The sequence below is a fragment of the Danio rerio genome, chromosome 17, assembly GCF_049306965.1.
Source record: "Danio rerio strain Tuebingen ecotype United States chromosome 17, GRCz12tu, whole genome shotgun sequence".
Lineage (NCBI taxonomy): Eukaryota > Metazoa > Chordata > Actinopteri > Cypriniformes > Danionidae > Danio > Danio rerio.
Window position 1 is genome coordinate 24,037,571 of NC_133192.1, and position 11,698 is coordinate 24,049,268.

Here is an 11,698-nt window from a genome sequence, read left to right on the forward strand (position 1 = left end):
TTGATACTGCTGGTAAACAGATATTTAACTGACTATAAGAAACTTGTACATGTCAATCTACACTAACCTTAACCTAAACCCTAACCCCAACCTAACAGTCTACTTATAATCTAATGAGAATTAATTGGCATGTAGATACAATGCAACTTAAATTCAACAAACAGGCCATCAAAATAAAGTGTGACCATACGTTAACTAATGGACCATTATTTAAAAATGTTACCAGTTTTTTCATTCATTTTGATGAGTAAAAATATCAGATGAGCATAATAAAGTAAAAAGCATTTGTGACTAGGGATGAGGAATGAGATTAACAAATCTCATTATTAACCACAATTTAATTTGACACAGTTAATTAATCGTAAAGACCACAATTAAACAAAGTTATGCCAACTGTGCACTAGTTTGAAGTTTCAAGTTGTACACAAAGGCTAATTATCACACGCACTGGATTAACTATGGCTGAGGCTATCAACTTGGGGCCGTTCACACATTGTGTCTTTTGCTTTTGTTAGTTTTTAGTATTATTTTGTGCTGTATTAATTGTTTACGGAGCAGCAATAAATAACACTTTAAAATATAAGGAGTTTTCATGTGATTTACTAAACTAGTAGTGTTTTAAAATTAATGAATGTAATCGTAATCATAAAAAACGTGAAAACTGTTATTATTCCCCAGACTTTAATCGTACAACCAAAATCTATAATCTTTGCATCCCTATTTGGAACATACAGTTGAAGTCAGAATTATTAACCTTCCTATTTATTTTTTTCCCCCAATTTCTGTTTAAAAGACATTTTTTTCAACACATGTCTAAACATAATAGCTTTAATAACTCATTTCTAATAACTGATTTATTTTATCTTTGCCATGATGACAGTAAATAATATTTGACTAGATTTTTCAAGACATTCTGTACAACTTAAAGTGACATTTAAAGGCTTAACTAGGTTAATCAGGGTAACTAGGCAGGTTAGGGTAATTAAGCAAGTTATCGTATAACGATGGTTTGTTCTGTAGACTATCAAAAAAAAAAAATAGCTTATAGGGTCTAATAGTTTTGACCTTTAAATGTTTTTTTAAAAAAATAAATACTGCTTTTATCTAGCCAAAATAAAACAAATAAGATTTTCTCCACAAGAAAAAATATTATCAGACACGCTGTGAAAGTTTCCTTGCTGTTAAACATTATTTGGGAAATTTTAAAAAAGCAAAAAAATCAAAGGGAGGCTAATAATTCTGACTTCAGCTGTATATATTTGAAAAAATCCATACTATTTGAGGATATAAGTGGTGCCTTTCAACAACAACAACAAAAGAATCATACTGACCTCAAACATTTGAACGTTATTTGTTTTTGATCTTTCCCATGCACAGTATCTACAAAATTGGGAGTGGAAACTTTTAAGTATTGAGCAAAAGCAGCAGACTGCACTGGAGTCATTACTTGCATTGCTTCTCCCTTTCAACTACATGAGAGAAATGGCAATGCCTGATTTGTGAATGAGTTTTCCTTTTGAGTTAAATCTTTTCGTTGAGTCGGTTCGTCGAGTTCACAGATCTGTTCTGAATAATTCATCGACAATCTGACAGATCTGGTTGAATGATTCAGAGTTAAATTAAAAGAAGTAGACTTCAGGGAAAACTAAAATGATTAAAAAAATGGTCTGGAAGCCTTTTAGCAGCCGTGTTCAGGTAATTTGCGAGCATGAGAAGCAAAAGACACTCCTCTAAAGACCTTAATGGAGATGTTTTGGTCTCTCAGACTGAAACATGTCATTTTATTAATGACTGTGGTAGCCGGTCTTTACAGACTGCTGAAGGGCTCTTTATTCAGAGCCCTTGACTTAATGAGGAGAGGTGTGTGTGTGTGAGAGAGAGAACAAGCGCTCATTCAGGTGTAGTGTAGTACCATTAAAAGAGAATGTATAGTGAAGATTCGGACAGCTCTTTTAGTCATTACGTGATTATGAGGAGCTTCACTCGACTGAAATGAAAGGACAACTACGGCACAATCATAATGAGAAAATAATGAAAAAAACAGCCATCATCATCATCAGACTCCCAATACCAAAGCAAATGACTTTTATAAAAATCAATATTCGGCTCTCACAGACTGGTTTTATTAAAATCAATTTTTAAAATTACAATCTTTAAAGAAAAAAAGTGCATAAATGATCAGTGCAGAGCGGTACTATATGTCTGTGTGTGTGTTTGTGTGGATTTATAGTTTGGCGAGAGGTGGGTTCAGGGCTGAGCATTTGAATGGTGGCCAGTGGCCTGTCAGAATCATAATGGGTGTCCTTGGGGCGGCAGAAGTATTGGCAGAGCAAATATTAAACCCGCTCGCTCTCTGCTGAAGAAGAGCATTGCGGTCAACGTGCATTTATTCCACTCTCTTGTTTATTTCACCCATTTGTCCCTCTTATGATTTTAGCAAAACCTTAAAAATGGAATAAATATTCGGAAATAACATTTTCTAATATCAGGGTATCTGTGGGGGGAAAGTGTTTAAAAAGTTGCTAAATCCAAATTTCCTTTAGAGAAATGTGACCCTTTGTGAGCTGTTGGGGATGTTTTCATCCACTCTCGGGTGATTTTAAGTCTTAATTTGGACACAACGTTCTCTGAGTTTCAGCAAATAGAATGATTCTTGGTGACATCTTATTTTGGCACACATTTTAGGAAACTGCTTTGAAATGAATGTATACACTCTGGGCGAATAATTCTATTATTTAAATAGTCTTAAAGACTTAAAGATAATGAACCACCAACTTATTTAGCATATGTTTTACACAGTGCATGTCCTTCCAGTTGCAACCCATCACTGGGAAACAGCCATACACTCTCATTCACACACACACATACACTACGGACAATTTTTGCTTACCCAGTTTCCCTATACCACAAGTTTTTGGACTGTGGGGGAAACCGGAGCACCTGGAAGAAATCCACGCAAACTCTGGGAGAACATGCTAACTCCACACAGAATTGCCAACTGCTCCAGCCGGGGCTGGAACCAGCGACCTTCTTGCTGTGAGGCGATTTTGCTGCCACCGTTATGCCCATTTCTATTCAGTATATGAATAATGTTTTAGTTGTGAATAGTGTTTTAGTTTATCATCAGTTTCTTACAATCAATATTTAGTAAATATACTGTAAGTTGAAATGTCGCCAATGTTACCGGTCGAAACCTAGATTGGTTATGAGGTCTAAAAATGTATAGAAAGAGTCTTGAAAGTTCTTAAAAGGTATTGAATTTCATTCTCTGATTTCTCTGGTGCCCTGAATTAAGTTTTAATTTACTCTTGCGATTGCCAAAGTAAAGTATAGACTGTGGAGCGACAGCTGGTTTTTGAAAATTCATATTTGTCAGCTGATGCGCAGCTACTGACCTCATTGTTTCTCCTCATAATGTTGTGACATGCTGTCAGTCTTTAAAGCAAGCAGTAAATTTCAGCAGGATGTCACGTCTGGAACGATTAACATCAAACGGCAAAGTGAGAAAGAGGTGTGCGTGGAAGAACACCACTAGGAAACTTGTCTCTCATTTGGAGAGGGATCTGGCTGCAGACTTGGTGCAGATGCAATCTGAGCTGCATGCAATGCTTTTTAATAGACTCGCCTAACCTCGCCCCTACCCCTACCCCTCACAGTGATGTCACTAGGATGTCACTTCATCAAGGATGCTTCGTATTGTTCAAAAGTGACAGTAAAGGCACATCTGTGTTCATCTTTAAAATAAATGCTCTAATATTCTATTTTTAAATGAATTTTTGCTGTTTTTTAGCAATGGCTGATGAAAATTCAGATTTAAAAAGAAATTCACAGTAATAGATTACAATAAAAAGTGTTTTGAATTCATAGTAGAGTTAAAAAATATTATTGTTTGTATTATTTTTTATCTTAAACTTACTAAAATACTACATACATATGGGAAGATGTTTCCCTCATCTACTTGTGGTCCGTTTGAAACACCTTGATCTTAGTACTGCGTGTGAACAGCGTCCACATTGCCAAATCTACAACTGAGTTTGTGTTTGTGCTGCAGCCGCAGGTCTCCAGTGGGCATGTTGGTGGTACCACAGAGGAACAGCAGCTGTATTGGGCCAAAGGAACAGGCTTTGGGACTGGCTCAACAGCATCAGGCTGGGATGTAGAGCAGGCTCTGACCAAACAACGCCTGGAGGAAGAGCACGTCACCTGCCTCTTACAGGTGTGTGTCTGTTAAAATATATCAATTAAGGTTAAAATTTGCACATGCTTGAATGTGTGATGATATGTTCTGTGTCAGGTTTTGGCGAGCTATATCAACCCATCAGGCTGCGTGGGATCTGGTGAGACCCTCACAGGAGAGGTCAGAGGTCACAGTAGCTCACTGCTGCCATCTGTCCTGCAGGAACTGCTCAGCCAGTCCTGTCTGATCCCTGCCATGTCTTCATACTTGCGCAATGACTCAGGTAAGACACGTGTCACATGTGAAATGTATTCAGTGCTTTACTTCTTGCAGTACTGCACTTACAAGGTGGCTTAGGAAGATTTCTACATGGCGCTTTGAATTTGTGGTTTTGTCTTTGGAGATGTGTGTTTTTTCATCTCTGGTTTGTAGCTATGTCTGTGCAATGTTAGCATCATGGTGTTATGTGTGTTAGTGTTATTATTATTATGAAGAACCCTTTTCTAGTTTTAACTTTGTATCTAAAGTTTGTATCTCAGTTAATATGAACTCATAAAACTCAGTACTTCCACAAACACTGCTTTGTTGGTTTAGGGAGCCAGACATTGGTGTGTGTCTGTTGTGCATTCAATGTGTGTGTGTGTGTGTGTGTGTGTACACACTGTGAGTGTTTATTTCTCTCCGGCTTAATTAAATAAGCGCAGATAAAACGATGAGTGTAGTAATTAGCTCTAGATATCAGCTGGAGGTTTCAACCCTACATTGGCATGGTGTGTGTGTGTGACTCAAATCAAGAACACACACACACATGCTTGCTCTCTAAGCAGACACAGCCAGCAGGGGGAGCAGCAGTTGGTCAATCCCTTGAACAACAGAGCCAATAAAAGCTTGAGCGAGAAAGAGACTGCACACACACACACACACAGTGTTTAAGAGTGTGTGTTTTGTGCCCTGAGATCCTTAGCTGTCTCTGTGGCAGTGAAACAGGAAATGAGTGTCTCGGATCACCCCTGCTGTAAAAACGCCCCATCCACCTGATAAACGGGAAAGTGAAGAGATGGACTACTGCTTCCAAAAAGCATTAAGAAACAGCCAAGGGGCAAATAACAAAGAGTACAAGATTACAGTATAGAGCTCTTTGTGTATATGGACAGCCACGAGCACACTTATTTTCAGTGAGGAAGTGAGGTCGGTTCTGGCTCACTCAGGATTCACCAGTCAGTCCAAACTCAAGTTTTCTTTTCCTCCCTATCCGCTCTGTTAATTTAATGTTTTATCTCAAATATTATTATGCTCCTTCCTTTCTGTTTCTCTGGAGAGGTCGTCAAACAACCTCCTCCTCTTCTGCATATTTTTGCATAAAGTTCTGATGACAATACTGTAGATAAATGTCACAAGATACATTTTTTTGTAGTAAAAAGATCAAGAATTATGATTTGAGGATTGTAATTGGAGAATAGGACCATATTATAACAATTGTTTGGTGATAGTTGTATTTTGATTTAAAGAATGTTGTAACTGCGATCAATGTTTAAAATTTGATTAATATGTTAAAAGTAAATAGTTGTAATTGTTTAAGAAAATACAAAAAAGGGTTTGCTAACACTTTATTTTGATGGTCAGTTTGAGTATTTGTATACTGCTTAATATCTGTTGATACTGCTGATTAACAGACATTTAACTGACTATAAGAAACTTTGCAAGTATATGTCAACTTACACTAACCCCAGCCTTTCCCCCAACCTAACAGTCTACTTATATTCTAATGAGAAGTAGTTGGAATGTAGATGCAATGTAACTTAAATTCAACAAACAATCCATCAAAATAAGGTGTGACCAAGGTTTTACAGCGATCTGAAGTAAGAAGGTAGTCAGATTTACTGTGTCCACTATGCATGTACGTCTTTTCCTGGAGGACCACAGTTTTGCTCCCACCCTGATCAAACAGCTGATTTAACAAATCAAGGTGTTTAAGACTACTAGAGTCTATTAAGTGGGCGTGAGTTGGAGGTGGTTGGAAAAAAGCTGTGCAGAGCTGTGGCCCTCCAGGAATTGAGTTTGAGAGCACTGATGTAAAGGCAATAGTGAAATGTACACTGTAAAAAAGGCTGGATTCTGCACAGTCCGTTTGTGTTAGGATAACATGAAGTTATTAGGTTAGCTTGTTTGTTTTTACACATTTAAGTGGATTGATCAAAAAACGATTACGTTATCCCAGAAAAAAAACTTAAGAATTGTCTTGTTTCAACTCGTATAAGTAGTTTGAACTAGCAGCAAAAAGTCATTTATTGAGTGTAAAGTAGGGTAAAGTACTTGTGTCATATCAGTTCTGCAGCAGTTTTTAATATTTTCGAACTCACAGTATTGTTAATTTTTATTACCATTGCTGTGTTACAAAAAATGTAATTATCACAGTAGTCTTGGGATAAATGTTTAGTTGGTGTTTGGGGCACATTTTATCCACAGATTAATTGTATTATTTTTTTTTAATTGATGTTGACAATTAATTGATGATTTAATTGATGAAACAGAACTACATTTGGCCTTTACATACTGTTTCATGACCACACAAAAGTAAAGTCATCACTCCAATGCTGCATTACAATTCACATACTTATACTACGCCCTAAAAGTATGTACTTTTTTGTGAAGGAAAATATATGTATATGCTTTTGAGTGTGTAACAAAGTATGCAAGCTTTGGGACATACTACTACCTCGTTAACAGATCGATATGTTGCTTAGTTACGAGCCCTGTCAACCATCCACATTTCTTTCATATGTAATTACCTCCCTTACTGTAGATTCAGCAGCAGGTTAATCTCCCATTCACGAGTCTTTCATGCAGAGAAATCTTCTCAGGTTTTTGGATAATTATGCATTCAGACGTTATTATCCAAGCATATCTTGATATAAGTTCACGTTGTTGTTTCAAATAAAATATTAGACGGAAGGCGCAATTTAAATATTTTCTAGTAGGCTAGATAATAATTAGCAATCATACAAACAACTTTACTAAAGCCTCTCTACTTGAGGCTTTGCACATCCACCATGTTTGTAGTTTATATACGCTTTTCACCCATATATGTAGTTCGGATCAAATTCAAGTCCAACACACAATGTACTGTGGGCAATATCAGCGGTTAGAGCAGGGGTGTTCAAACATAGTCCTGGAGGGCCGGTGTCCTGCACAGTTTAGCTCCAACTTCATTAATTAGTTGGGGTTGGAGCTAAACTCTCCAGGACACCGGCCCTCCAGGACTGAGTTTGGACACTCCTGTGTTAGAGTATGGATGCTTCTACACTTCTAATATTTACTAGAAATACTGAACCACCTGGGAACTTTTGGCATACTATTTTCTACATACTATGATTTGGCACATACTAATTCTATTTAGTTCAAATGAATAATTGGCCTTTCTTTTTTATTGTCTTCTGAAACTTGGTTAGACAGTTGCATGCAAAAAATACTGCAGCCACCTTCCTGCATATTTCAGTTGCTACCCATATCAAACACACCTGAACCAATTAATTAGGACCTGAACACCCATGATAATTACAGGCAGGTGTGTTTGATATGGGTTGCAACTGAAATCTGCAGGAAGGTGGCTCTCCAGGAACAGGGTTGGCCACCCCTGGTCTATATGCTTCCCTAGTATGTATCTATTCATTCAGAATACTCGTTAGCTTGCTGAGAAACAAAACAAGAGAATAATACCCCTCACACCGCTGGTATTATCCGTTTGTGTACAAAAGATTAAGCGTTTGTGTTAATGCAGATCTGTATGGCATGCGTCTCCTCTTCAACGTGGCGTTTATTCCCGTTTACTTTATAGTCCCCTGAAAGCTGTTTTCATTACAGGGATATCACACTCGCCTACACACGGCACCCCTGACATATGCTGTAAGGCTTGTGTAATTGCAGCGTGTGTTTGTGTGAAACACTGCTGACGTGGTGCAGTCATTAAGTAGGGCAGGTTTTTGAGGTGCTAGAGTCTTTTCCCAGTGTGTAAACAGAAATTATCACAGTTCTCTCGTTCCCCTCTTCTCCCACCCCCTCAATATGGCTCCTTCATGTCCTCCAACCCTATATTTATATCTGCTCTCTCTTGCTTTATTTAAACATTTGGTGGTCTCCCCAAAAAGGCATTCAAGGCATCATTGATGTTCTTTTCATGTAAAGATTTTTGAAAAGGGTGAGCAGCCCAATTAAACAACCTTATTTCAGGTAAATTCACAATGCTTTTATTGAAAAAAAGGTTGTTGTTGGCAAGAGAAATGTTAATCAGTATTTTTAGTGGCATGTTTTTATGCTTCTTAATGTTTCACTCTGTTTGCTTTACAATTTTCATATTTCAAATTGTGTTGTGTTTCAAGTAGTACCGTGATACTACAGCTACAAAATACTGATGGTGCCACTGTAGTTTGTAAACGGTAGTATCATCATTAATGGTTCTACAATAGTTAATGCTGCATGTGGAATTGTTACTAAATCAAACAGCAAATGTCAAATAATACAAATAATACAATTTAGTAGTTAATAGTAAAATATAAGCATTATAAGATATAAAATGTAATATTTCTGACAGCTTTATTTCATAGATTTGGATTACAAATTACAGTATCGGAATGCTAGTTGGTATCATGATACTTCAGCTGCTATAGTATTGTGACATTTATAGTATCGTGACAACCCTAGTTTCAAGTCGGAATGCAAATGATTGATTGACAGTCAATTAAATTTTAGCCGTCCTAATTAATACACCTTATTGATGATCGATAAAGCATGGAGATCACTAGTAAAGGTCTTCTGTACGCTGCTTGATGCACGTACATGACTGTACATGTTATATAGTCAGGTCTGTTCAGTTTATGTTTACTTATTGAGGTGGTCTCTTAACATTACGTTTAGGGGGTGCATAAAACCCAGTTGTGTGGAGGAAAAAAACACGCTGTTCCCAGCTTGAACAGAGCAAAAGCTGTAGCAAGTGAAAGCCTTTTGGTCGCTCGTCCCAGCTCCCTTAGCTCAAATACCAGATTTAAACCCCTTAAAAGGCAGTGCCTCCCATACAATGTCAGGCAGTGTTGGACCGGGATGATATAAATTGGGGAACAAAGCACAACAAACAATCATTCATTTAAATTCATGAAGAAATTCTTTGAGACCAACCAACGATTTTTCTAGATAAGACCCTTATGCCTCTACTGGGATGATGCCGTTTGAAGCTGCATTGAACCTGCTGTTTGGACCTTTAACCCTTCATCCTTTTCTAATATTGATGCACCAGTTGTACATCTGCAAAACTGATGGTGCTATTGTTTAGCAGACATTAAATTATTCTATAGTGAATTCACCGTATTTCCCAACCCTGCTCCTGTAGCCACACCAACAGTACATATTTTTGGATGTCACCCTTATTTGACCTGTTAACTTCAGGTTTTGGAGTCTTCTGTTATGTTCTGACGAGTTGATTTGGGTCTGTTTGATTAGGGAAAGGTTGGAAATGTGTACTGTTGGTGTTCCTTCAGAAACAGAGTTGGAAAACGCTGATCTATCAATCCAAGTCTTTAATTTACAGTAAAAGTGTTTTCCTTTGGTTAGGTTGCTTGCATTTTTTTGTGTATTTGCACATTCTATTGTGCTGGTGACAATGTACCAGTAAAGAAGACATGTCTTGCATTAATAAGGTTAACAAATTAGTGCCTGATTTATCAGGGGTCGCTACAGTGGAATGAACCAGCAATTACTCTAGCATATGTTTTATGCTGTGCATGCCCTCCCAGATGCAGATTAATCAATTAATTGATGGTTAATTTAAATCAGTGTTTCTCAACCACGTTCCTGGGGGACCACCAGCACGGCATGTTTTGGATGTCTTCTTTGTCACACCAGTCACAGGTCTTTCAGTCTCTGCTAATGAGCTGATGATCTGAATCAGGTGTGTTTGGTTGAGGAGACCTGGAAAATGTGCAGAGCTGGTGGTCCTCTAGGAATGTGGTTGAGAAACGCTGATTTAAATGATGGTTGTTGGACATTTCTGATCTCAAGTTCATCATAGTAGCCTATGCATTTCAGATAATTTACTTACGAAGCTTCATAATGGTTAGGAAAAAAGCAGTTCACTAGTTTTAGAACAGAATTCCTGTACAAAGTGCCAAAGGTAATGTGTTGTTATTAGTGTGTGTGCGCGTATTAATGTATTGGCCTGTGAAGAGCAGAGATGTGAATAAAGCTGTCGTGATTCATATGTCTTTGACCAATGTGTCACATGTAACATCACGTGGGCGGCTTGCACAGGGTTGTTAACCCCAGGACACACACATCCCCATGCATTACCCCTACAGGCTATATCTGAACTGAATCATAAGTTCCTTATTCATACGTGCGTGTCAGTAGGCCATGTCCCTCAAAGTGCTGGAAGTGCTTCATTTATAATGTTCTGAAGTTTGGTCAAGATCTAAGAAATGGCAAATGTGGGAAATACTGGGCAACTGTTGAAGGTGTAGTGGGTTGAATTTAATCTAAGAGAGGGTTTACACTGATTCTGGAGCCAGTACAGTAGGTTTACTCTTCTATTAAGTATGTTTACATGCACGTTAATAATTAAGCAATGGCAGTTTGTTTTTAAAATAGTTTGCTACAGCCTTTATATCTCAAAGTATATATGACCAAATACTCAATTGAATGTTTGAAACAAGTCAACATGTCATGGTTCAAAAAGGCTTTTGGTGTTCCTACTGAACCTAAAGTCACATTATATAAGTCAGAATTTCCAAACAATGATTTGATGTCAGTCAGATATATTTAATTTTCCCTTCAAAAAGACTAGATGTTGTTTGATTCAATTTAAATTAAACCTTTAAAATGCATATACAAGTTCTTAATAAGCTATGAACTAGTTTTGAGGGTTTACACTGATCTGAGAGTGGGTTGTAAAGTGTTCACACTGATCTGAGTGGAGGTTGAGAGATTGAGGCTGGTTTGAGAGCTGGTTTACACAGAGCCGTTGTGGTGGGGATTTGTATTTGATGATAAGCCCTGCAGGTACATGCTGATTTACAGGGTAGGCCTTTATTACAGCAGTGCCCTGTGGCTTTGGAATTTATTGAGGGACCTGAGACTAAGCGCAAAGCCCTGCTAACATTTCTGCAGGCAGATTTTTCTGAGCACACTTCAGTCTGACGTATTGCAACACACTTGGGTAGAGGGCAAACAGTGTTGCTATGTGTTCCTTGCAAAGATCTGCCACAAAAGCTCATGCTCATTTCATGCATGTTTAAATTGGTATGTGTGTGACAGTCGTGGGCTCTTTAGGGCACGTTTTGGTGCCTCATTCTCATTCATGAAGCTCCCATCAGCCATTTCTACCTCTGTCTATCACATGTGACAGGAAACTGACCTCTGCATTCTCAGAGGGTTTAAAAACTCCTCCATCACCACTGGTACAGACAGATTAAAATAGAGAAGCAAAATCATCTCTACCTCAGCTACCACATCCTCTGTTTTTCCCACTCTAGTTTT

The 11,698-nt window shown here is 37.8% G+C and overlaps 1 protein-coding gene across 22 annotated transcripts in view; it reads left to right on the top strand.

Moving 5' to 3' along the window:
* birc6 (baculoviral IAP repeat containing 6) overlaps positions 1–11,698 on the top strand; it is a 156,255-nt gene that overhangs the window by 90,094 nt on the left and 54,463 nt on the right. For all 22 annotated transcript variants that reach the window (XM_009293036.5, XM_009293039.5, XM_073928501.1 and 19 more), the window contains exons 64-65: positions 4,052–4,216; positions 4,295–4,460. In XM_009293036.5, the coding sequence (XP_009291311.2) occupies positions 4,052–4,216; positions 4,295–4,460 (331 nt within the window). The remainder of the gene's footprint in view (positions 1–4,051; positions 4,217–4,294; positions 4,461–11,698) is intronic.